The sequence below is a fragment of the Lipotes vexillifer genome, unplaced genomic scaffold (assembly GCF_000442215.2).
Source record: "Lipotes vexillifer unplaced genomic scaffold, Lipotes_vexillifer_v1.1 scaffold250, whole genome shotgun sequence".
Classification (NCBI taxonomy): Eukaryota; Metazoa; Chordata; class Mammalia; order Artiodactyla; family Lipotidae; genus Lipotes; species Lipotes vexillifer.
In genome coordinates this window covers 888,280-910,843 of record NW_006785198.1, presented here as the reverse complement: position 1 = coordinate 910,843, position 22,564 = coordinate 888,280, and the positions used below count along the sequence as shown (strand labels likewise).

The 22,564-nt window shown below is 40.6% G+C and overlaps 1 protein-coding gene across 1 annotated transcript in view; it reads right to left on the bottom strand.

The window, feature by feature from the left end:
* Positions 1 to 933: 933 nt before the first annotated feature.
* The window catches only part of DNAI3 (dynein axonemal intermediate chain 3), a 94,515-nt gene continuing 72,884 nt past the window's right edge, over positions 934 to 22,564 (bottom strand). The window contains exons 18-24 of the mRNA XM_007457244.1: positions 19,590 to 19,720; positions 14,244 to 14,307; positions 9,751 to 9,881; positions 7,875 to 8,079; positions 6,153 to 6,244; positions 4,796 to 4,918; positions 934 to 1,077 (exon numbers count right to left, since the gene is read on the bottom strand). Coding sequence (XP_007457306.1) covers positions 934 to 1,077; positions 4,796 to 4,918; positions 6,153 to 6,244; positions 7,875 to 8,079; positions 9,751 to 9,881; positions 14,244 to 14,307; positions 19,590 to 19,720 — 890 coding nt within the window. The remainder of the gene's footprint in view (positions 1,078 to 4,795; positions 4,919 to 6,152; positions 6,245 to 7,874; positions 8,080 to 9,750; positions 9,882 to 14,243; positions 14,308 to 19,589; positions 19,721 to 22,564) is intronic.

Below are 22,564 nucleotides of genomic sequence, written 5' to 3'. Positions count from 1 at the left end.
CTGCCACTCTCCCTGCCACCCACCTCTCACGCTAGTCACTTTCCTGTGACCTTGAATCTGTTACTGAGGTACATCAAGCTCTTTCACAACTCAGTTTCATATGCTCTTTCCTTTTTGTGCCCACACTGGTTAAACCTTCAGTACAATATTGACTAGAAGACACGACAGTGGGCACCATCTCGTTCCACACTTCTGAGGAAAACTTCCAGCTTTTCACCATTAAGTATAACGTTTGTTGTAGGATTGTTTTAGCTACCCTGCATCCGATTAAGGAAGTTTCCTTCTTTTTGTAATTGCAAAGAATTTATTGTTTTATCATGAGTGGGTGTTGACTTTTAAGGAATGTTTTTCTGCATTTTTTTGGTATCATAAATTCCCTCCTTTAATCAAACATCGATTTATTTTCTACTGTTAAATTTACCTTATATTTCCTGGATAAATCCAACATGATCTTCATGTGTTATCCATTTCTATGTGTATACTTCTGGATTCCATCTGCTAATATTTTCTTGAGCACATGGCCTGACGATCTGTGTAGTGGCCCAGTGGGAGCACGTTTTGGTGAGGTGACCAAAAGCAACTTGATAATTAGGAGCAAAGTTTGAGCTCCACTTCTGTCTGGGATTAGGGGCTCTGAATGGATGTCAGGTGAGGACTGAGGGTGGACGTCTGAAGCTCTGTATTATTACAGGAAAGTGAAAATTTCATTATCAATAGCTTTTATATTCAGTACAAAGTTTAGTACATATTCAGTCCAAAAATGGAGACAGATCTTATTGTTTAATTCAAAAGTTTTAATAGCAGTGAAATAAAAGCTTAATATGCGTAAGTAAACCTTTTTCACGTTTAGTTTTGCTAGTTCACCTTACATAAAAAATGACGAGTAAAGAAAAGCCCCACAAAGCCCTCAAAACACCCCTACAGAAAGCTTTTCTATATCATTTCCATGTTTGACGTTGTCTCTTCCACTTTGATTAGACCAAGATTGATGAGGATGTTCTTTTCCAGTTCCAAATAACTCTCGTAGTCCATTTTCAATTTGGTTTCCAATTGTTCTTTTGACTTCTGATACGTTTCCTAGGGGGGAAAAAAGCAAGTCATTTGTGTAAAAGTCTGGCAGCTAGAGATACCAAAGGCTGGGAAGGGGCTATTTTTGAAAGGCTGGCCTGGCTGCTGTTCTCTGGAAGGGCTGTGAGGGGCAGAGGGCAGGAGGGCATCTCTTGCACAGTCAGGGAGAGAGGCTGCTGGCTCTGAAGGGGAGGGGCAGAGATGAGTGGAGCGGTGTGTGCGGACTCCAGGCATCTCCTGGTGGCGGGGCTGACCCAGTCTGCTGATGGACTGGATGTGGACTCTCGGCGGGCAGGGGCAATCCGGGCTGGCCTACAAGCTCCTGCCACTGATGGAGGGAGGAGCACAGTGAGAGGGGAGAGAATAACAATGAAGGGCATTTATTCAGCTAATTTACCCAGCACCACTTGCTGAATAATCTGAGTCATCTGTTTTGTTCTTTGATCTGTCAGTGTTCACCTGAGTACTGCTCTGGTTTAATAATCGGGACATTTTAATTTATTGTAATATCTGCTGGGGCAGTCATTATGATTTTTATTTTGTTTTTTCTCATCTGTGTCTTCTTTCAGATGAACTTTAGGGTCACTTCATCTTGGTGTGTCATCCTGTGTTGCTTTTGTTTTTTCTCCTCTTGTCCTGTCCGCATCCTAATGTCTTCCTGTGCCTTCTGATGCCTTGTCACAAAGCCCTGTCTTTGTGGATTCCATCAAAGGGACCGGAACTGTATTTTATTCTAGTTCCTTTAGAGAATAATTTGCACGGGGTATTTTCCTCTTTTGAATATTCAAAATGACTGATGTTCTCTTCCCCTTCCTCTGCCATATTCTTTCCGTATGTTTGCTTTTCCCCCTCTCTTAATATCTCTGCTTTCTCAGATTCCTCATGTCTAATCATTATAACTGCTTCATAGCACAGCGAGGATTAAATGAATTATTAAATATGGCAGGTCCTCAGAATGGTGCATGCACCCAGTAAGCATTTGTTAGCTACAATAATCAATTCACAAAAAGAGCACGACTTGATAAGGTGAGAGTAGAAAAATGTTATTCTTCTAATCTTTGTCCTTTACAACATATGTGACAGATTCCGTAGCACTTCCTATCATTTTTAGGTATTAGAAATAGTGTCGTTTTCAGGTATTTGAAGACTCAGGCCAGTCCAATATCCAAGTGAAGGCTGCCCCTTGTGGCTCCCACTGCAATGACCCACTGTGCACCTCCAGGCTCTTTCTGTAGATTGCCTCACCCCACTTAGAAAGTCCTTTGGGACACCTGATTTGAGCCTAGCTACTTTCAAGTTTCCACCTGGCCCCAGGAAAACTTACCACCCTCACTCTGCCATCAGTACAAGTTCATTGCCCCTGGTCCTCTCTCCACCCATCTGTCAGAGCAGTTTAAGCCAATCTCTTGCCTGCAGACTTTCCAGCCATAGGAGTCAGGTCCCTGTCCCTGAGTTTCCTAAATTCTCCCTGGACATTCTGCTCTGGTCCCTTGGTAACTCCTAGCTCTTGGATTTGTGTGACTCAGGAAGCCTCCTGCCAGGTGTACCAATGGTCCACCCTGGCCAGCAGCCTATCTCTAGCAGTGCTTCTCTTGAAGGTCTCCTCCCAGAGTCTGGGTGGAGCTGCAGAAGTGGGAATGGGGAATACACAGCGCTCCAACACCTGTCTCCAAAAAACATCCCCCTTTCCAACCTTCTTTCCCATAATTCTTGCCTCCCTTGTGTAGCCTGGAGTGTGGGTCATTGACTAGGGGTTGCAGAATTCTTTTGAATTCTTCCGTCTTCTCTGCCCCATAGAGATGACATAATGAATCATATGGAAACTGCTACTTTTCTCAGTTTCGGGTGTCCAGCTGAAATTCCAGTTAGGAAAATTCCCATTTTGTGTGCTGTTAGAGCTGTAATTACTATTATTTTTCAATAAGTGAGCGGTATCCAGATTCAATGTTTGCAAAGAGATGGGTATATGATCTCCCTCACATGTGTGGGTTGAGGTGCACAGCCTAATCCCTGCCAGTCGGGGGGCATTCACGAAAACCAGCCTTGCTGGACGGATGTGTGATCGTCCCCTGGCCTCGGTAATAATATTAATAGTGGACACTTCCTATCTGCCAGTTACTGGCTAAGTGCTGTAAATATTTCAACTCATTTAATCCCCACTGCAATCCTCTGAGGTTGTTAGTTTGTTCCCATTTCCCCTATTATCAGCAGTTGCTTGTAAGGATATACTTCTGACTAACATGAGTTATTTTTCCTTGGCGACCCTTTTCATTTTCTAAATGTAACAGAGGAGCCCTTTTAAATGTATTCACTTATCCGCAGTCTAGTTCCAGAGAAAACTTGACAAGTGGTAGCTCTACTTTAAGGAGGGTACTATGTCAAATGGAAATGAAGTTACAAGAAGGTGGGAAAGTTTTGGAAACTCAAAAGCATCATACGATTCCAAGATATGATTATTATAATATTCAAGTTTTTTAAAAGCACTTCACATTGTAAATTATTTTTGGATTATCCACAATTCTATGTGGATAATTAGCTGTCACTACGTTATTGAAACACTCCTAGTAATCGATGATTGCTGGTGTAGGAAAGGGTGGCAGATTATCTCCCATGGCAGAATTTCACCCAGTGTTTGTGGTTGTGCAAAAGAACAGACCAAGACCAATTTTTTTTTTTTGTAGCAAAAGAAAACAAAGAAAAGTTAATTAATTGGTGTTCTTTTATACCTTGTCACCACTAAACAATGTTTTGAAATGATGCTCCCTCTGTTTTTGTTCCACTAATTCGTATATATCGATGTGATAATGTTAATCTATTTGCTAATGCAGTACACTAAAATATTTCCACATGCTTGTGCTTTTAATTGAGACCTAGGGTCTTACATGAGTAATTACATTGGAGGAGGCTATATATTTGGCTATAAGGAAACAACAGGCGGTGATGAAATTGTTGGTGACAAAAGGGCAAGGAAGGGAATGAGCAAGAGATAAGCAGAACTATGGACTGAGATGACCTCAAGTGAGAAAGAAAGAGGAGCTGAATTCACAGAATATTTCAAGGCCCTAAATTCCAGTGGTCAAGGGAAGACCAACAGAGTGATGGAATTCACATCAAACAGAGAGGCTGAGGAAGAGGATGGGGGCTTCAGAGATTTAGGTTCCTTTTTGGTAAATTTTTTTTTTTTGGTACTTGGGCCTCTCACTGTTGTGGCCTCTCCCGTTGCGGAGCACAGGCTCCGGACGCACAGGCTCAGCGGCCATGGCTCACGGGCCCAGCCGCTCCACGGCATGTGGGATCCTCCCGGACGGGGGCACAAACCCGCGTCCCCCGCGTCGGCAGGCGGACTCTCAACCACTGTGCCACCAGGGAAGTCCTGCACTGTTTTAATGCATTATTCACTAGATGTTAAAATTCTATGAAATGAAAGCATTTGAATTTGAATCTTTGTATCTATAATTGATATTTAGATACCACTGTATCTAAAGGCCTTTGAAATATAGAAAATTTCAGAAACTTAAATTGGGTAGAATCTCACTAGGTGTGTCCAGCTGGTTGTTCTGACTCGTAGTAAGCTAGGAAATCAGAAATGCCCCCTTGACTCCCCTCAGAACAAGAGAAGAATGTAAAAAGGCATAATTTTTTCTATTAAAATTGTGGAATAAGCCAAACAAATATATTCTCAATGGCATTAGAGGAAAGAAATTTTTGTTTCTGAAATTTAACTTACAACTTTTTTCTTCTCCATTTCCAGCTCCATTTCTTTCTTTTCTTCTTCCCGAATTTTTTTGCGCTGTTCTACATATTCCAGATGCTTGACTTCTCTTTCAAAGTAATGGCTTATACTTGATACCTGTTAGAAACACAGGCCGATGAGAGGGGGACCCACATGGAAGCCCCCATGTTCTTCATGAGGCTCTGAAGAATTTCTGCTGCTTGTAAGTTATTAGCTAGATTACCTGCTTTGGGATAATGCCCACAGGCCCACTATCAGAGGAACTAGCTAATTTGGGGGCTACTGGGCTAAGGTTTAGGGGTCTGCGAATTGGGGAATGGCAGGAAAGGAGTGGGATTGGAAGGCGAGAGCTGCAAAAAATTGCAATTTTGTAGGAGAAATATTCAGGGATTGCTCCCACCCCCCTTCTTTCCTTCTCACTTTTAAGACTAAGGGAAGTTTCACATCATCAGACAAACTTGGAAAACCCAGATGAGTATGTCAATGGAAACTGTAAAGGGACTGGAAGCACAGCTGAGTTCCTGGTCCCCTGGAGAGTTTAGCGTGTGGACGTTAAGAAATGAAGCAGGGAAGTCAGCAGAGACCTTGGGCAAGGCCACCAAGGGAAGGAAAGTTTTTTGCCTACCAGTAACTAGGGTGATGTTGTTGGGACTTGCAACAGATTGCAATCTATATGTTTAATGTTGGTTGCATACATATTTATGTATTTCTACATATTGATCTTCTTTTTATAACCTAATTATTAACACTGCTTGAAACCCTTGGGTGGTGTGCATGGAGTGGCAGAATACTGCCACTTCAGAACTGCTGCCTGCGGCACACAAAGCTGGGGAAGGACGGGTGGAGGCTGGCAATGGAGAGACGCATAAAAATGTCAGCTGGGCCCTCTGGGAAGGATATCACTGAAATAAGGGTCCCACGCTGAGGTTACAACGTGAAAATAGCATCTTATGATTATGAATCCCCAAATCAATTCCTCTCTGAATCTGGGCTTCATTTACTTGGACTTTCTTTTGCTGCATGCTTGTTTTTTTTCCCCTAGCTTTAAACCATTTATCTCATAAAACAGAAATACATCCCCATATTTAAAATTTTTATTTTATATTGGAGCATAGTTGATTAACAATATTGTGTTAGTTTCAGGGGTGCAGCAAAGTGATTCAGTTATACATATACTTGTATCTATTTTTTTTCAAATTCTTTTCCCATTTAGGTTAACATCCCCTTATTTTTGACTGCATGATTCTTTTGTTCTCTTAAAGAGCAAAAATGCTGTCATTTCTGAACATACTTCTAAAACATGCCTCAGCAGTATCTGATCATGTAAATCCTCAAAGCCAAAATTACTAACCTCATTGGTGGAAGGGCGACTTAGTGTCCAAGGAATTTCCAATATATGCAATGTTCCATAATAATCAGCTATGGCTATAAATTGCTGCTTAGCTGAAAGATTAAAAAAATGTGGGAGAAAAACAACTCTGCAATCAGAAAGCCACTTTAGAGGTTAAACATATGCTGTGTTTTTGTTTTGTGATTTCCCAAAGGACCTGTTGTGGTTACAATGATCTTGGCTGAGACCCTGAGTCTTTGTCAGCCACCCTGCTCACCCCCAATCATGTTTTCTCAGCCTCTATATAAGGAGTGTGGCTCCTAGCTGAGATTGACCCTCTCTGACTGGATCCACTGGGCAGATTTGAAAAGAAAGCAGGGACAATACATGGAAGATTTTCAAAAAAAAATTCATCATGCCAATTTTCACCAAAGACATAGTAAGGGCTAAAGGATGCCATTATCCAGATGAATTTCAAAGACACAGCCAGAACCAGTTTTCTTATTATAAAAACAAATTGCTTACTTTGATCATTTAAAATGGATATAAAACACGAATGTGTTTGAAAATTTTAATTTTGTCTCTCATCAGCTTTTTTCTTCTCATTTCCAGCAGGTCTGGTTCAAATTGCTAAATCCTAGACTTGTAATCCCTGGGTATACAAAAGCAATGTTTTGTAGCAAAGACGGGAAAACACACTTTGGTGACACATACGGCCAAGTAGTAGTAGTCAGACTCTGACACTCTTAGAGATTCTGAAGACTGTTTCTAAATGTAATGTTTCTTCTGAGAAAGAAATGAATAGAAAGACAATTTTATGCCTGCACATCTTTGGAAACAAAGGGAAACTTCTTTGAAATGAAGCAAATATACACTGAATTTGGGTAGAAAGTATTACTTGGGTGAAACAGAGAAATTGGGACAAAGGATATAAATTACTTTTCCATCGACACATTCTTAAATTTCTGCTTGCTCTGTTATACATTATCTTTTTCCTCTTAATGAGTTTAAAAGTTATAGTTTAAAGAGATATATGACCCCGCAGAGTCGTTTGATCTCAAGAAGGAAACTGCTTGATATTGTCCAGTGGAGGGCCATAAAGTGACAACATATTGAAAATTTGTGACATAATGAAATATTAAAGGTACAGAACTTATTCAATTTGGAAAAGAAGCAGCAAAAAGTAGCAAAGATTTAGGGTTCACCCTGTGATTTAGGGACCCCGAGAGGGTGTGAAGGATGCTTTTTTTTTTTTTCGGTATGTGGGCCTCTCACTGTTATGGCCTCTCCCGTTGTGGGGCACAGGCTCCGGACGCTCAGGCTCAACGGCCACGGCTCACGGGCCCAGCCGCTCCGCGGCATGTGGGATCCTCCTGGACCGGGGCACGAACCCGTGTCCCCTGCATCGGCAGGCGGACTCTCAACCACTGCACCACCAGGGAAGCCCGAGAAGGATGCTTTTTATTGTGTGGTTTAAAATCAGCCTCTGCTTGACATAATAAAATGTGTCTCAGAAATAACTGTGATGAAGAAAATAGTGAGAGAAGCTCAGGTTGTATCCAGAATTTGAAAAGGGAAAGGAAGGGGAATGATGGGAAGGAAAGACAAAGGAAGGGAAGAGATGGAATGGGAAGGAAAATCTTGAGAAGAAACATCAGAGGCTTTCCAGTTGAATGTCAAAATGTTCCTAAGCTAGCCCCAAAAGGCAAAATGACTTAGCTCATTCAATCAGAATTAACATACCAGAAAATGTCCAGGGTTTGATGTATGTGATCATAGTTATACAGATGTTTTGTGACTGGGCTGGTTCGTGGGTTTTCTCCAGAAGGTCCCAGATATCAATGTATCCATCTTCTCGGCCAATGTAAAAGACTCCAGGCCTTGTCAGGGACCAGTGCCCTGAGGTGTACCTTTTTGGTGCACAGGATGACTGAAGGAGGGGTCCAGTCTAAAAATAAATTATAAAAAACATATTAAAAGCTTTTGTTGTTATCTGAGAGATATTCACAATGATTTTTTAAAAGTAAAACTCAGATGGCTATGATCACATAAAAGATCAAACCTTCCAATTGAGCTATTTATGGTTCTAATAATCCAACTGCTGCTAAATCCCATTGCTATTTCTATGGAGATTGATGGACACCAGATAAGTAAAGATTATAAGCAAATTTTGCCTATATCTCTATTCTCCTGTCAGGTTCCTGCTCACCATGGAAATAGCTCTGGTGGGCAGGAAAACGGAATGAAAAGTCTATTCTATCTGTGAGCTGCATCCAATGGCTTATTAATATTATTTGGGAGAGATTCTGGACCACCAAAGCAACATAAGATCGTCTTATCTTTTCTCTATTTTGGGGTAATTTGCCTTCTTTGGGAGGTTTTCATAGAGACTGAAGATCAGAATGTGCTCTCTTCCTACCGTCATGCTCCACCTGGGCTCATTCACCTACTTACATCTGCGGGACTAAACTAAGTCACGGAGCTGCTTTCCACCTTCCCATACATGCAAACAAAACCTTCCTACAGGGAACAAAGAAGGTCACCAATTCACGGACTCTTTGGAGGCAACAGGCCAAACCTGTTGCTTGGCTCCTTCAGTTTTGGTGGATAACCAGGTTCCTGACCCCTGCATGGTCTTTGAACAATCTTGCCTACATTTCTTTTGTCTTTCTCTTTAACTGCAAAACTATTGTTTGCTTGTTGTAAAAAAAAAAAAAAAAGAGCATACAAAAGTACATTGTTATAAAATAGAAGTCCTTTTGTAGATGGACACTTAAGGAGTTTCAACATTTTTCAATGACAAACTTGTACATATATTCACACACGTTATTTTTTTGAGTATTCCTGTAAGTTAGAGTCCCAGAAATAAAAGGAAAAAAAAGCGTTAGGTCGAAGAATACATATATTACAGCTCTGAAATATATACATACACACACACACACACACACACATATATATACACATACTTTTTTACAGATTCTGATAATTTTCTTAAGTAGCTCATCAGAGGGACATATCATACTGATTTTCCCGTGCCCTTGCTTCACTAGATTTTACCAGTCTTTCTAGTTTTTGGCAGTTTAGCTTCTGTCTGCCTGGACCCAGGCCCTGTCCTAATCCGGACTACTGGATTCTTCGCACTGCCTCACCTTGACCCATGCACGTCTCTGCCTGCCTGGTGACGGACCCCTTAGCTTTCCTAGTCCCACTTTCTGAGCCTGCTGACAAATTGCCCGGTGCAAGAGCAGTGACAGACCCATTGCTTCTCCTTAGGCTTCGTGCCATAATCAGCATTCCATCTTGTATTTTAAGCAGAGGGAAAAACATAAATCAAGGGAACTGCCCATGATATACACAGTATTTCGAAGAAAAGACTGTTTGGTTTCAGAGAACTAAAGACTTGTAAATGTTTCCTTCCCTCAGCAAAGAAAAGCAAATGGTTGTGTTTTCCAAAGGCTTGCAGTGGTTCTGCTGACAGGCTGGGGCCCAGGCCACCTGTTTCAATTTCTCTATAAAATGTCCCAAAGGCATTGTTATGTCAGAACAGTCTGCTGTTCCTATTGTTTTTCTCAATAACAAAGGACCACACACCCACTCCTCCATTTTGCAGGCAACTTACCGTAATACCTTCTTTCCAGATGGCCACGTTCCAACCCCCAACAGTGAGGATAATGTCCTTGTAAAAAGGTGATCTCTGAACCGTGTGGACACCTCCATCATGGACTGTGTAGAGGCTCAAGGGCTTCTTTGCTGTTGGAGTGGAAAAGGCCATTTCACCTTTTATAACACTGTTTACATTCCTGCAATGAAGAATGGGCAGACCTTCGATGGACAGATAGGTCCCGATTAATGAGGTCCAAGAGTGGAGAACCAGAGGTCAGTTGGGGTGAATGAATCTGTCAAGGGACAGCTCCTCCTCTTTTTTAAGGAAAGTCCAGGGAAATTCCCATCAAGGCTACTTTTCAGGCTCAAAGGAACACTTCCTGTTCTTATTCATTCACTCATTTATTAGTCTATCAGTTAGTCAATAGTATATATTGTTAGTCAATAAGTAATTGTGGATTGTTTGTATGTACCAGGTACTGTAGATGGATGGGTAAACAATGGTTAATAAACAAACATGATCTGTCCTCTTGGACCTTACAGTCCAGTGGAAAGACTCAACAAACAAATCCCAAGGTATATAATAAAAAAAAATGTGAAAAGTATTATGAAGTAAAAAATATCACAAGAAAGAATAACAAGGGACATTCGTAATTTAGGCTGAATGGTCAGAACAGGCTTCTCTGAAGATGAGTCATCTAGGCTTGAGTTCACGGGAAGATTTTGGTGTGGAGTAGCATTCCAGACAGAAGGAAAAATACACGCCAAAGTCCTGAGAAGTGTTTAGTGCATTTATTATTTTGAAGAAGGCAATAAGACTGGAGTCTGATAATCGCAGGGTGAGACATAGGAAACAAATGGAGACCAGGAGAGTCCAGACCTTGCAAAGCCTTGTTAGGAAAAACATTTAGATTACATTCTAAGTGTAATGTTTTTTAATGAGCCCTTTAGGCCTAGAAGACTATCTGACTGACATATGAAAGGATTCTCTGGTTGCTGTGGCGAGAATGGATCAGAGGCAGGTAAAACCAAAGAGGGGACACCATGGGAGGTTGTTGCTGTAGCTCTAGTGAGAGAGAATGGTGACTTGGATGAAGGTGCAATGGAGGAGGGGATAATCAAGAAACATTTGCAAGCTAGAGTTGACAGGAGGGGTGAGAGAGATGAGTGCTGAGAATGGCAGCCAGGTTTCTGGTAAGAGCAACAGGCTCTCTGTACTTTCCATTTATTGCAACTGGGAACACTAGAGGACAAGCAGATTTGGATATTAAGATGAAGACTTCCTTGCTGTCTCTGCCCCAGGCACCAGGGTCCTTCTGCTCCCCTGGTCTGCCTACCCCGCCATGGCTTGGGTTTCCTCTACCCGGTCCTGGCTTTGATGCTGGCTGCTCCTTATTCCTTGCTGCCCATACCCACAAGCCCCAGGGATGGCCATAAAAATATGTGCCTGTCCAGGCCAAACCACAATGTGTGGCTATTTTATACTAAAACCATGACTTTACTCTGAAACTTATCATATTAACAGCTATGTGAAGTTTGGATTTTTTTTTTTCTCAGAACAACAATGTAATATTAAGCAAAAAAAAAAAAAAGCTACCATAATCTTGTAAAAAGCTGATACAGTGTCAAAGAGATATTTGTCCACCCATGTTCATAGCAGCATTATTTGCAATACCAAAAAGACAGAAGCAACCCAAGTGTCCATCAATGAATGAATGGATAAACAAAATGTGGTATATCCATACAATGGAATATTATTCATCTTTCAAAAGGAAGGGAATTCTGACATACATTACAACAGGAAAGAAAATTGAGTATATTATTTTAAGGGAAATAAGCCAGTCACAAAAAGGCAAATACTGGGACTTCCCCAGCCGTCCAGGGGTTAAGACTCTACCTGCCAATGCAGGAGGCACAGGTTTGATCCCTGGTTGGGGAACTAAGATCCCACATGCCGTGTGGTGTGGCCAAAAACTTAAGAAAAAAGGCAAATACTGTATGACTCTACTTACATGAGGTACTTACAACAGGTACATTCATAGAGATAGAAAGTAGAATGGTGGTGGTCAGGAGCTAAGGGGAAAGAGGAGTGGGGAGCTAGTGTTTAATAGGTACAGAGTCTCAGTTTCACAAGATGAAAAGAGTTCTGGAGATTGGTTGCACAACAATGTGAATGTACTTAACTCCCCTGAACTGTACTTAAAAATGGTTAAGATGTTAAATTTCTTGTTTATGTATATTTTTATCTCAATGTGAAAGTTATTTAAAAAAAGTGTATACAGTAAAAGTAAATAAGTTTAAACATAGCTCTTCTAGGTTAAAAGAGACCAATTTTCCTCTAACCAAAGCTCCATCTTGAAGACAGCACAGAAGCCTTATTTCTAAGGGCACCTTGAAGTGATCTGGAGGATTTCTGGGAAAGCAGGAGACCCCTGGAAGCCAGCAGCTTTCTTCTTGCTGCTGCTTGTGTCCCTCAGATCCTGGTTTTGTCCTTGGTGAGCTGAGCTTTCCTACACCACCTCACTCTGGTGAGCAGGGCTATCCAGGAGTCTAGAAGCCCTCTGCAAAATGTAATGACCACCAGTGTTAGGAATATAGATAGCCATCAAGATTTGTACTTTTAACATGTTAGAGGTTCTCAGCCCATATAACTTTTTCTTCCTTTTGTCCTTTGGAAGACCTTAGAGCCATTCAGCAGTAAATGGAGCTGTCCTTAAGTTATTAAATGAAATGCCAGAGCCCCCAGCCAAGTTACTATAAGAAACTTACAATAAACAAAACGGTAGTTTTCCAGAGTCATTATCTAATGAAGGATTTAGTGGTTAAGAGCACAGACTGTCTGGGTTCAAATCCAGTGTTGCTGTGAGGATTAATCCATGGAGAGTATTGAGTGCCTAACACATGACGTGTGCCAATTTGTGAGTTGAGTACATGAGATGATTATGTTAACTGTCATCATCATCAAATACATCAGCCTGTATTTCTTGGCTTGTCACTTAGATCATCTGTTTGATTTGGACTTCATCACACACAGCTCAGTCAGGGTAATCTGTCTTTCAGAAGTTTCTTCTTAGAAAAGGAAATTCTCCTTCCCGCCTTGTATATTTGAGATAAGAACATGGGGCTCCCAGCAGATCAAGAGAAAATGGCCCCCAGTATTTGCCTCATCTTTACCCAGGAAACCTCCATGGTGTTTATGGAAGACATCAGGCTGGTAGCTTCCAAGGAAAACACTGCCAGTTCACAGAATGTTAAGTAGGGCATGCAATTTACAGTTCGGCAAGTCTACACATTGGCTTTCCCTGAACTTCAACCATTATCCAATGGAAGTAACAGTGTCATTTGGCTTTCCATGTTACAAAATACTTGACCGGTAATTTTAAAGTATTAAGATGACTTAAAAAATAGCCTTTAAGTAGGTAGTTAGAGCTATTTCTCATTTTTTTGGAATGAATTAAATGTCAAGAACTTAACAGCAACTTCTCTTTTTCTTTCCCACTCACATCCCACTGGTCACAAAGTCCTGGCACGATGACTTGTATATCTCTCTCTCCCTCTTGTATTTCCTCTGCTGGACATCCTTGTCACCCTGCCTGTACATCAGTCCTCTCCATCTCTCATCTAGGCTATTGCAACTGGCCATCCTACTTCCCACCAGTTAATTAACCCCTGCTCTCCTGACAGAGTGATTTTCTGATTATACTGGTGGTACTAGGATACGGTCCACAGGTTAGTAAAGCACTCAAGGCTCTTTGCCGTCTCAACTCAAATGTCCTTCCTGGTACCCTTCCTGGTACTGCTGCTGTTGCCCTCTCTATTACCATGCTTTGGTCAGAAGATCTCCCTGTTTACTAATTGTGCACTGCTCTTCTGAGCTTCCGTGTTTTTGCACTTATCCGTCTTTCCACCTGGAATGCCTTTCTCCAGCTGGAAACTTGCAAACCACCCACCTGGGCGTGTCCCTCACACCTCTGTCCGTCTGCCCAGAGTCTGGGCCCCGGGAGCAGGGGAGCACGTGGGCACGACCAGTCCCAGCCCCAAAGGAGGGCCCTAGAGTTAACTTCTCCCATACAGGGCTGAGGTCTGCAAGATCATGGTAAATTTAGCTTATAATTTCATGCTGACTCAGAATTTCCACATAGCTGAGCTACTGGGTTGTTGAATTATTGAAACAGCATGGTTATTTTAAAACTGAATTGTCCAAGGGTCTCCGTAATTTAAGTATCAATACATCAGTGCTCCTCAAATTTCAGTGTGAAAACAAATCACCTGGAGAATTTTATTAAAATATGTATTCAGCTTCAGCAGGCCTGGGGTAGGATCCAAGATTTTGTTTTTCTAACAAGCTCCCAGGTGACAACTGTGCTGTTTGTCCGAAGCCCTCACTTTGAGTAACAAGTGTAGAGTCAGAACCTCAGGTGCCCTCTCTCACATTAGCAAGGACAGGGTTACTCGTACTCCGTAAAAAAGAAATAAATGATTAATAACAGAGCAATCACCAAAACTTACTCATAACTCGGCCAGTTTCAGGGTCTCTTTCCATTTTCCAGTCTGTGTATATCACTTCACCTTCCTAAAAATATTACAGTTTCCTGATGAGACAACTTAAAAGACAAAAGTCCTCTTATTCATGTGCTAAGACTGACCAAGACCCAAACAAACGCAAAGTAACAAGTCAATTTAATCAAACGATAATTTGGTGCAGTGTGGGGAGGGAAGGCTCAAAATGATTACTTGATTTTATATTAAACAAAAAAAATGAATTTGTTGAGTTTTTATCTACACACATCAATGGGGAGAACACAGGCAATTACGAAGCTATTCTAGGTACACAAGTTCCAATTGCTGGGTTCCCAAAGTCGTTGTTAACAAAAAATTGTCCCAATAGACTGAAAGCTCCAGAAGGGGAGGGATCTAGTCTGCCTTATTCAGTGATTTGTTCTCAGCATGTTACAAAGTCAGTACTTAATAAATATTCATGGAATAAGAGAGAAAGAGGGAATATGTATGGTACTCATCACCTTTGAAAGTTGAGAAGAGGAAACAGAGTTCTAGCCAAATGACATAACAAGTAATATGTATTCCAGTTCTACTTATGGCCATTTTAAGGAGAAGAGAAAGAAGAGGGACCTGGTGTAAACAAGAGGCAGAAATTGCCACACAAAGGGGAAAGACAGACAGAACCAGTGAATGAAGAGGTGGGAGAGGTTCAGAGAAAAAATTTAGTCCCAGGCCACCATCTTACAAATGTAAAACCCAGATGCAGTCTCCTAATCCCAATGTTTTTTTCATTAAATAATAAGAGGAAAACACAGAGAAGGGTATATATTAAGATGAGTTAAGAGGACTCAGAGGACGGGATGGATTGGGATACATAGGTGAGAGAGAGGAGATGGGAAAACATTTGATTTATGCAAAGTGAAGGACAATCTCATGGGACCAGGGCCACTCATTCATTCACTCATCTGTGCTTTCATTCATCCATGTCAACTCATTTAACAAACAAGGACTGTGTGTGGCGCTGGAAATTCAGAGTCTGAGGACAAGCCCTCCCTCCCCTCTTAGTACACAGTCTAAGGGAACAGACAGCCTGGGATGCGTCTACTGTACACCTCTAGCCCATCGCCTGTGGCATTTCACCCTTGGAGTTACCATTTCCTGAGCACTCAGTGCTGCTGGAGTTGTTAGGAGCTTTACGTACATGACCCCAGCCCTCACCAAAGTCCTGTAAGAGAGTTAATATCTCCTGGCTCTCACAGCTGGTATGTGAAACTGAAACTGAACCGAGTCACGGGAATAATTTGCACCAGGTTAATAAATATGTGTTGAGTGGTGATTACATCACCAGCCACTTGGCTAGAAACCTTCACATCCCTCTCCATCTGGTTACCTAGTTCCGACAATTCCACCGCCCCCATGCCTGTGTGACATTCTCGGCCCCACTGCTCAGGCCCTCTTCACCACTGGGTGGGCCCACCTGAGACCACTGTCTACCAGGCCTCTCTGCCTCCAGGGCTCCACTTCCTCCAGCTTCAGCCCTGAGCCAGCCAACCTAGATCCCAGAGAGGCATCCCTTAAACTCTCTATCCAAAGTACAAGGATCAGTCAGCCACGTCAGGGGTTGGCAGGAGAGCGTCCCACTGGATGGTCAGCCCCACGAGGGCAGGGAATTTTGGATGTCTGTTCTCTGCTATATTCCCTGGGCTAAGAACAATGTTTGGTATATATTAAATATTCAGTAAATATCTGCTGAATAATGAATGATATTCACTCCAAGGAGTGCAAAGACTTGAAAGGCAGGAAAGAGTTTGGTAAGAAGAATGAGAGAAAAAATCAGAGAAGACAGAGAGAGTGAGTAGACTGGTGCAGATGGGGGTGGAGAGAGAAAAAGGGGACAAATGATGCAGAATCTTACATCATTTGGTGTAAGGAGTTTGGATTTTTCATGTGTCACTAAGTAGTCACTAAAGAGTTTAAGCAGAGGGTGTCATGCTTTAATTTCTGCTTTAAGATTTTGTGGTCATTTCTCTTTCTAAAGCTATCATCCTTGGCTCACAAAACTTTGGTGTGCACAGAGACAAATATTATATGAATCCACTTACATGAGGTACCTAGGACAGTGAAATTCATTGAGACAGAAAGAATGGTGGTGCCAGGAGTGGGAGGCAGTAGGGAATGGGGAGTTACTGCTTTAATTGCTACAGAAGCTTAATTTGGGAAAATGAAATAGTTCTCAAGATGGATGGTGGTGATAGCTACTCAACGATATGAATGTACTTAATACAACTGAACTGTACACTTAAAAATGTTTAAGGGGGACCTTCAAGATGGCGGAGGAGTAAAACGTGGAGATCACCTTCCTCCCCACAAATACATCAAAAATACTTCTACATGGGGAACAACTCCTACGGAACACCTACTGAACGCTGGCAGAAGACCTCAGACCACCCAAAAGGGTCTTGGTGCTCCAGCCGGGTGTCAAGCCTGAGCCTCTGAGGTGGGAGAGCTGAGTTCAGGACACTGGACCACCAGAGACCCCCTGGCCCCACATAATAGCAAATGGTGAAAGCTCCCCCGGAGATCTCCATCTCAACGTGAAGACCCAGCTCCACTCAATGACCAGCAAGCTCCAGTGCTGGAAACCCTATGCCAAACAACTAGCAAGACAGGAACAGAACCCCACCCATTAGAACAGAGGCTGCCTAAAATCATACTAAGTTCACAGATACCCCAAAACACACCACCAGACGTGGTACTGCCCACCAGAAAGACAAGATCCAGCCTCACCCACGAGAACACAGGCATCAGTTCCCTCCACCAGGAAGCTTACACAACCCACTGAAGCAACCTTACACATTGGGGTCAGACACCAAAAACAATGGGAAATACATACGCGCAGCCTGTGAAAAGGAGACCCCAAACACAGTCAGCTAAGCAAAATGAGAAGACAGAAAAATACACAGCAGATGAAGGAGCAAGGTAAAAACCCACCAGACCAAACAAATGAAGAGGAAATAGGCAGTCTACCTGAAAAAGAATTCAGAAATGATAGTAAAGATGATCCAGAATCTTGGAAATAGAACGGAGAAAATACAAGAAATGTTTAACAAGGACCTAGAAGAACTAAAGAGCAAACAAACAACCATGAACAACACAATAAAAGAAATTAAAAATTCTCTAGAAGGAATCAATAGCAGAATAACTGAGGCAGAACACAAAAGACCCTGAATAGCCAAAGCAATCTTGAGAAAGAAAAACGGAGCTGGAGGAATCAGGCTCCTTGACTTCAGACTACACTGCAGAGCTACAGTAATCAGGACAGTATGGTACTGGCACAAAAACAGATATATAGGTCAATGGAACAGGATATAAAACCCAGAGATAAAACCACATACATATGGTCACATTATCTTTGATAAAGGAGGCAGGAATATACAATGGAGAAAAGCCAGCCTCTTCAATAAGTGGTGCTAGGAAAACTGGACAGTTACATGTAAAAGAATGAAATTAGAACACTCCCTAACACCATACACAAAAATAAAGTCAAAATGGATTAAAGACCTAAATGTAAGGCCAGACACTATAAAACTCTTAGAGGAAAACCTAGGCAGAGCACTCTACGACATAAATCACAGCAAGATCCTTTTAGACCCACCTCCTAGAGAAATGGAAATAAAAACAAAAATAAACAAATGGGACCTAATGAAACTTCAAAGCTTTTGCACAGCAAAGGAAACCATAAACAAGACAAAAAGACAACTCTCTGAATGGGAGAAAATATTTGCAAACGAAGCAACTGACAAAGGACTAATCTCCAAAATATACAAGCAGCTCATGCAGCTCAATATCGAATAAACAAACAACCCAATCCAAAAATGGGCAGAAGACCTAAATCAACATTTCTCCAAAGAAGATATACAGATTGCCAACAAACAGGTGAAAGGATGCTCAACATCACTGATCATTAGAGAAATGCAAATCAAAACTGCAATGAGGCATTACCTCACACCGGTCAGAATGGCCATCATCAAAAAATCTAGAAACAATAAACGCTGGAGAAGGTGTGGAGAAAAGGGAACCCTCTTGCACTGTTGGTGGGAATGTAAATTGATACAGCCACTATGGAGAACAGTATGGAGGTTCCTTAAAAAACTAAAAATAGAACTACCATACGACCCAGCAATCCCACTACTTGGCATATACCCTGAGAAAACCATAATTCAAAAAGAGACACATACCACAATATTCACTGAAGCTCTATTTGCAATAGCCAGGACATGGAAGCAACCTAAGTGTCCCTCAACAGATGAATGGATAAAGAAGATGTGGCACATATATACAATGGAATATTACTCAGCCATAAAAAGAAACGAAACTGAGTTATTTTTAGTGAGGTGGATGGACCTAGAGACTGTCATACACAGTGAAGTAAGTAAGAGAAAAACAAATACTGTATGGTAACACATATATATGCAATCTCAAAAAAAAATAAAAACGTTCTGAAGAAACTAGGGGTAGGACAGGAATAAAGATGCAGACGTAGAGAAAGGAGTTGCGGACACGGGGAGGGGAAGGGCAAGCTCGGATGAAGTGAGAGAGTGGCATGGACATATATACACTACCAAATGTAAACTAGATAGCTAGTGGGAAGCAGCCACATAGCACAGGGAGAATAGCTTGGTGCTTTGTGTCTACCTAAAAAGGTGGGAGAGGGAGGGTGGGAGGGAGATGCAAGGGGGAGGGGATATATGTATATGTATAGCTGATTCACTTTGTTATACAGCAGCAACTAACACAACCATGTAAAGCAATTATACTCCAATAAAAAAAATAAGAAAGAAAACTTATGGATTATGCAGCCAAAAAAAATGGCTAAGATGGTAAATTTCATGTTTATGCATATTTTGTCATTATTGTTATTATGTTCAGTTGTTATTTATCTTTTGAATTGAGTGAGTTTTTCACTCTCTTTCCTACTAGATTGTTCTGGCCTAACAAAGCAATATATTTTCTTAGTAAATCTCTAACGCTTTGCATGGTTTCTTCCATACGGTATAGGTGTTCGATAAATATTTGCAGAGGCTGGTCAAAAAATTATTAGTAAAAAGAGTCATACCTAATTTTATAGACTTTTCCACTTTTGTTCAGGAACATCTCAAATATGAAGCTATGAGGCACTGAGCTTAAAACTTTTAAATGCAAGCAAGCGTATAACAATATGAAAACAGTATAAATATTGTAAGCCAAAAGATAGAAGACTGCAAAAAATATTGTAAGTTCTCAAAAGGCAAACATACTGTAGAGGTCATAATCACTTATTTCAATGTAATTTAGAAGCAGATAAATCCAACTCACCTCTGTTCCCACAAAGAACTTGGTGCAGAAGTCATCTATTGGCTTGAGATGATTGCCCAACCCACCTTCCAGATTCTGGTATGGGTTCATTTCTCCTGCTTTCATTGCTTTGCTTTGGGCTAACATTTTGTCTTTTGGAGTTGTATGGATAGAAGAAACACATATTTACACTGAAAGATCTTCTAAAATATCGTTAGTTTGTATTCTCTGTCCTTTGTGACACATATCCGCCCCATTTCTTCCCCAGTGTGGTGGGCATAAGTCCAAGCGTTTTTAGACTTGTAATTTAGCAGTAGAATGCCTTTTTCAAACCAAAGTTTGTGCGGACTCCGCTGACTGTAAAACTGATCAAAGCTGCACTGCTCTGGTTGAAGTGTTTCATGGGTGGGAAAGGGAAGATTCCTCTGCCCACTTTTCAGGGGCTCTAAAAGTTTCCATGGCACAGTTTGAAAACAAATTCTACACCATTTACATCATTTCAGAATTATTTACAGTATATCGGACACAAAATACATCCTCTGGGTTAAATAACACCCTTGATTTTCTCAATAAGTCATTGGTATTTCTCTTGACTTGTTAACACCCTTGATATTCTCTAATGAGAAACTCATGTCATTTTTATTCAGTTGGCATCATACAGCAATTTTTCAAATAATTCAAGGTTAGTCTCTCAAGTACCAAAAATTTTTTAACTTCTAAAAAATAAATCCATCTAAAATGTGTTACTTGTTTGTTATAAACACAGCATACGGAACACAATTTAATGTTTGCTGATTAGTTCAGGTTTATTATTTACGAACATCAATGATTGTGCTATATTACAGCTATCCATGCAAACAGTAAGAGCACAGTTAATCTGGGGTCTGAAACTCAAATGTTATCTGGAACTTCTTTCTTTTTAAAAGTATCTGGTGTCAGTCAGATACTTTTGTTATCTAAAATTAATAAATATTATTTGTTGAGATCTAAAATTAATAAATGCTATTTGTTGAGACCTGAAATTAATGAATGTTATTTGAAGCTTTGGAAAAGAGATAAAAGCATGAATAAAATAACAAAAATCCTTCATTATCATGTTTCCCAGAGGCAACCACTATTAAAATATTGGTATATTTTTCCCTCTATTACTTTTTGGTGAATATATATAGACTATTTTTTAAGTGAGTACTCTAGCTTTTTATCCTGCTTTTCTATTCTCTTAAAGATATGTCTGGGGCATTTTCCCAAATCACTTATTTTTTTTAAATGTGATATTAAATTTCTTGGAAAGATCATAAAGAAATATAAGCTCACAATACTTTACTCATCACACCTCCTTAATGCATCCTCTGGGTTGTATCAATCATGGGAAAATCAACTAACAAACACATACATGAAAACTAAAATAGGAGAAGAAAACTTCAGCTACACTAAAAATACACATTGCATTTCAAAAAACTTTTGAAAGTAATTCCAGACAAAAGTAAACGATAATCATCATGATTTAGTAGGTATAGACAACCAACAGTTCCTTTGTTTGGGATCTACACGTTTTGAGCAGTCCCTTTCATATTGGGTAAGACATTAAAAACAAGTACCAAAGTAAGCCAAACATGGAAGCTTTAAATAGCTGTATTATGAAATATCATCAACATTTTAAGAAATAACTAGGCACATTCAATCACATTGTTCTTACTAAAAGATATTATTCATAATACATTTAGCAAGAGCAAAAAGGCATTTCGTACCCATTTAATACATAAAATTAAAATCATTAAAATATTTATTTCAAATTCTTCACTCTCATTTTTATGTCAGTTTTTCTCTTTTTAAAATCATGTACATAAATATATTAGTAGAGTAGAACATGTGTATAATTTGTAAATAAATACATGTTCACTGGGGATATGTGCTCAAAAATGTTTCCTGAGGGGGTGCAAGAGAGAAAGGTTTGGAACCCTCTAGCCTAACAAGGGGAGACAAGAGCCTGATCCAGGGGTCACTACTGATAATGAAAAGGCAAAGGCAAATGTTCAACGTATTATAAACAAAGACTTAATTACCCTGTGTGAGAGACTGGGTATGGCGGCCTTGGGAGAGAGGCAGGGATGACTCACGTTATGGGTTCTGTTCCAGACACAGATGTTGTAGGATTAGGTTGGGTTCAATCCCAAGAGATGGTGAGAGGCGAGACTTAAGGATTCTCAGCAGAGGTGAGAGAATACACTGTGTTACCAAAGGGAGAGTGCGTAACAAGGAAAGCACACAGGTGAAGTTAGAGTTTGAGGTATATTCATGATGAGAGGGCAGTAAGGTGAAACGGAGGCAGGAAAGAGGAAAGAAACTGAAGGAGGATCAGGAAAATCACAAAAGCCAAGGTGGGAGCTCCAAGAAAATGGGCTTAGTTGATAGAGTTTAATGTGATGGTCAAAGAGGATGAAGCCAGAGAGAAATATTATCATCAACTGCATTTACTCAGACTTGACTGGAATAACTTGGATATTTATTCAATTCAATGTCATCCTCATGGGTCATGGATTTTCCATCACCAGGAATAGTAATAATAATAGCAGCTAACATTTATTGAGTGTTTACTACATGCCAGACACTAAACTGTGTGGGCTAAACCATTTCATTCATTTCTCACAATAACTCCTGAGGTGGTAAAGCATTAATCCTCCTCCCTGGGTGAGTAAACTGAGCCTCAGAGATATGCAGTAGCTTGCCCAAGGGCTCACGTATGGTAGTTAACATTTATTGTGAGTTGATGACGGGCTGTTCTTAGAGCTTTACATGTATTAACTCATTTTATCTTCACAACACTCTAAGAGGTAGTTACCTTTATTATTTACTCCCCTTGTCTTCATCTCTCCCTTTTCAAATAGGTGGGGAAAAAAATAGTAAGGTACAGAGAGATAAAGCCATTTGATCTGTTCAAATAATAAATTGTGGCTTTGTGATTTAAACACAGACTCCAGAATCCACATCCTAAAGTA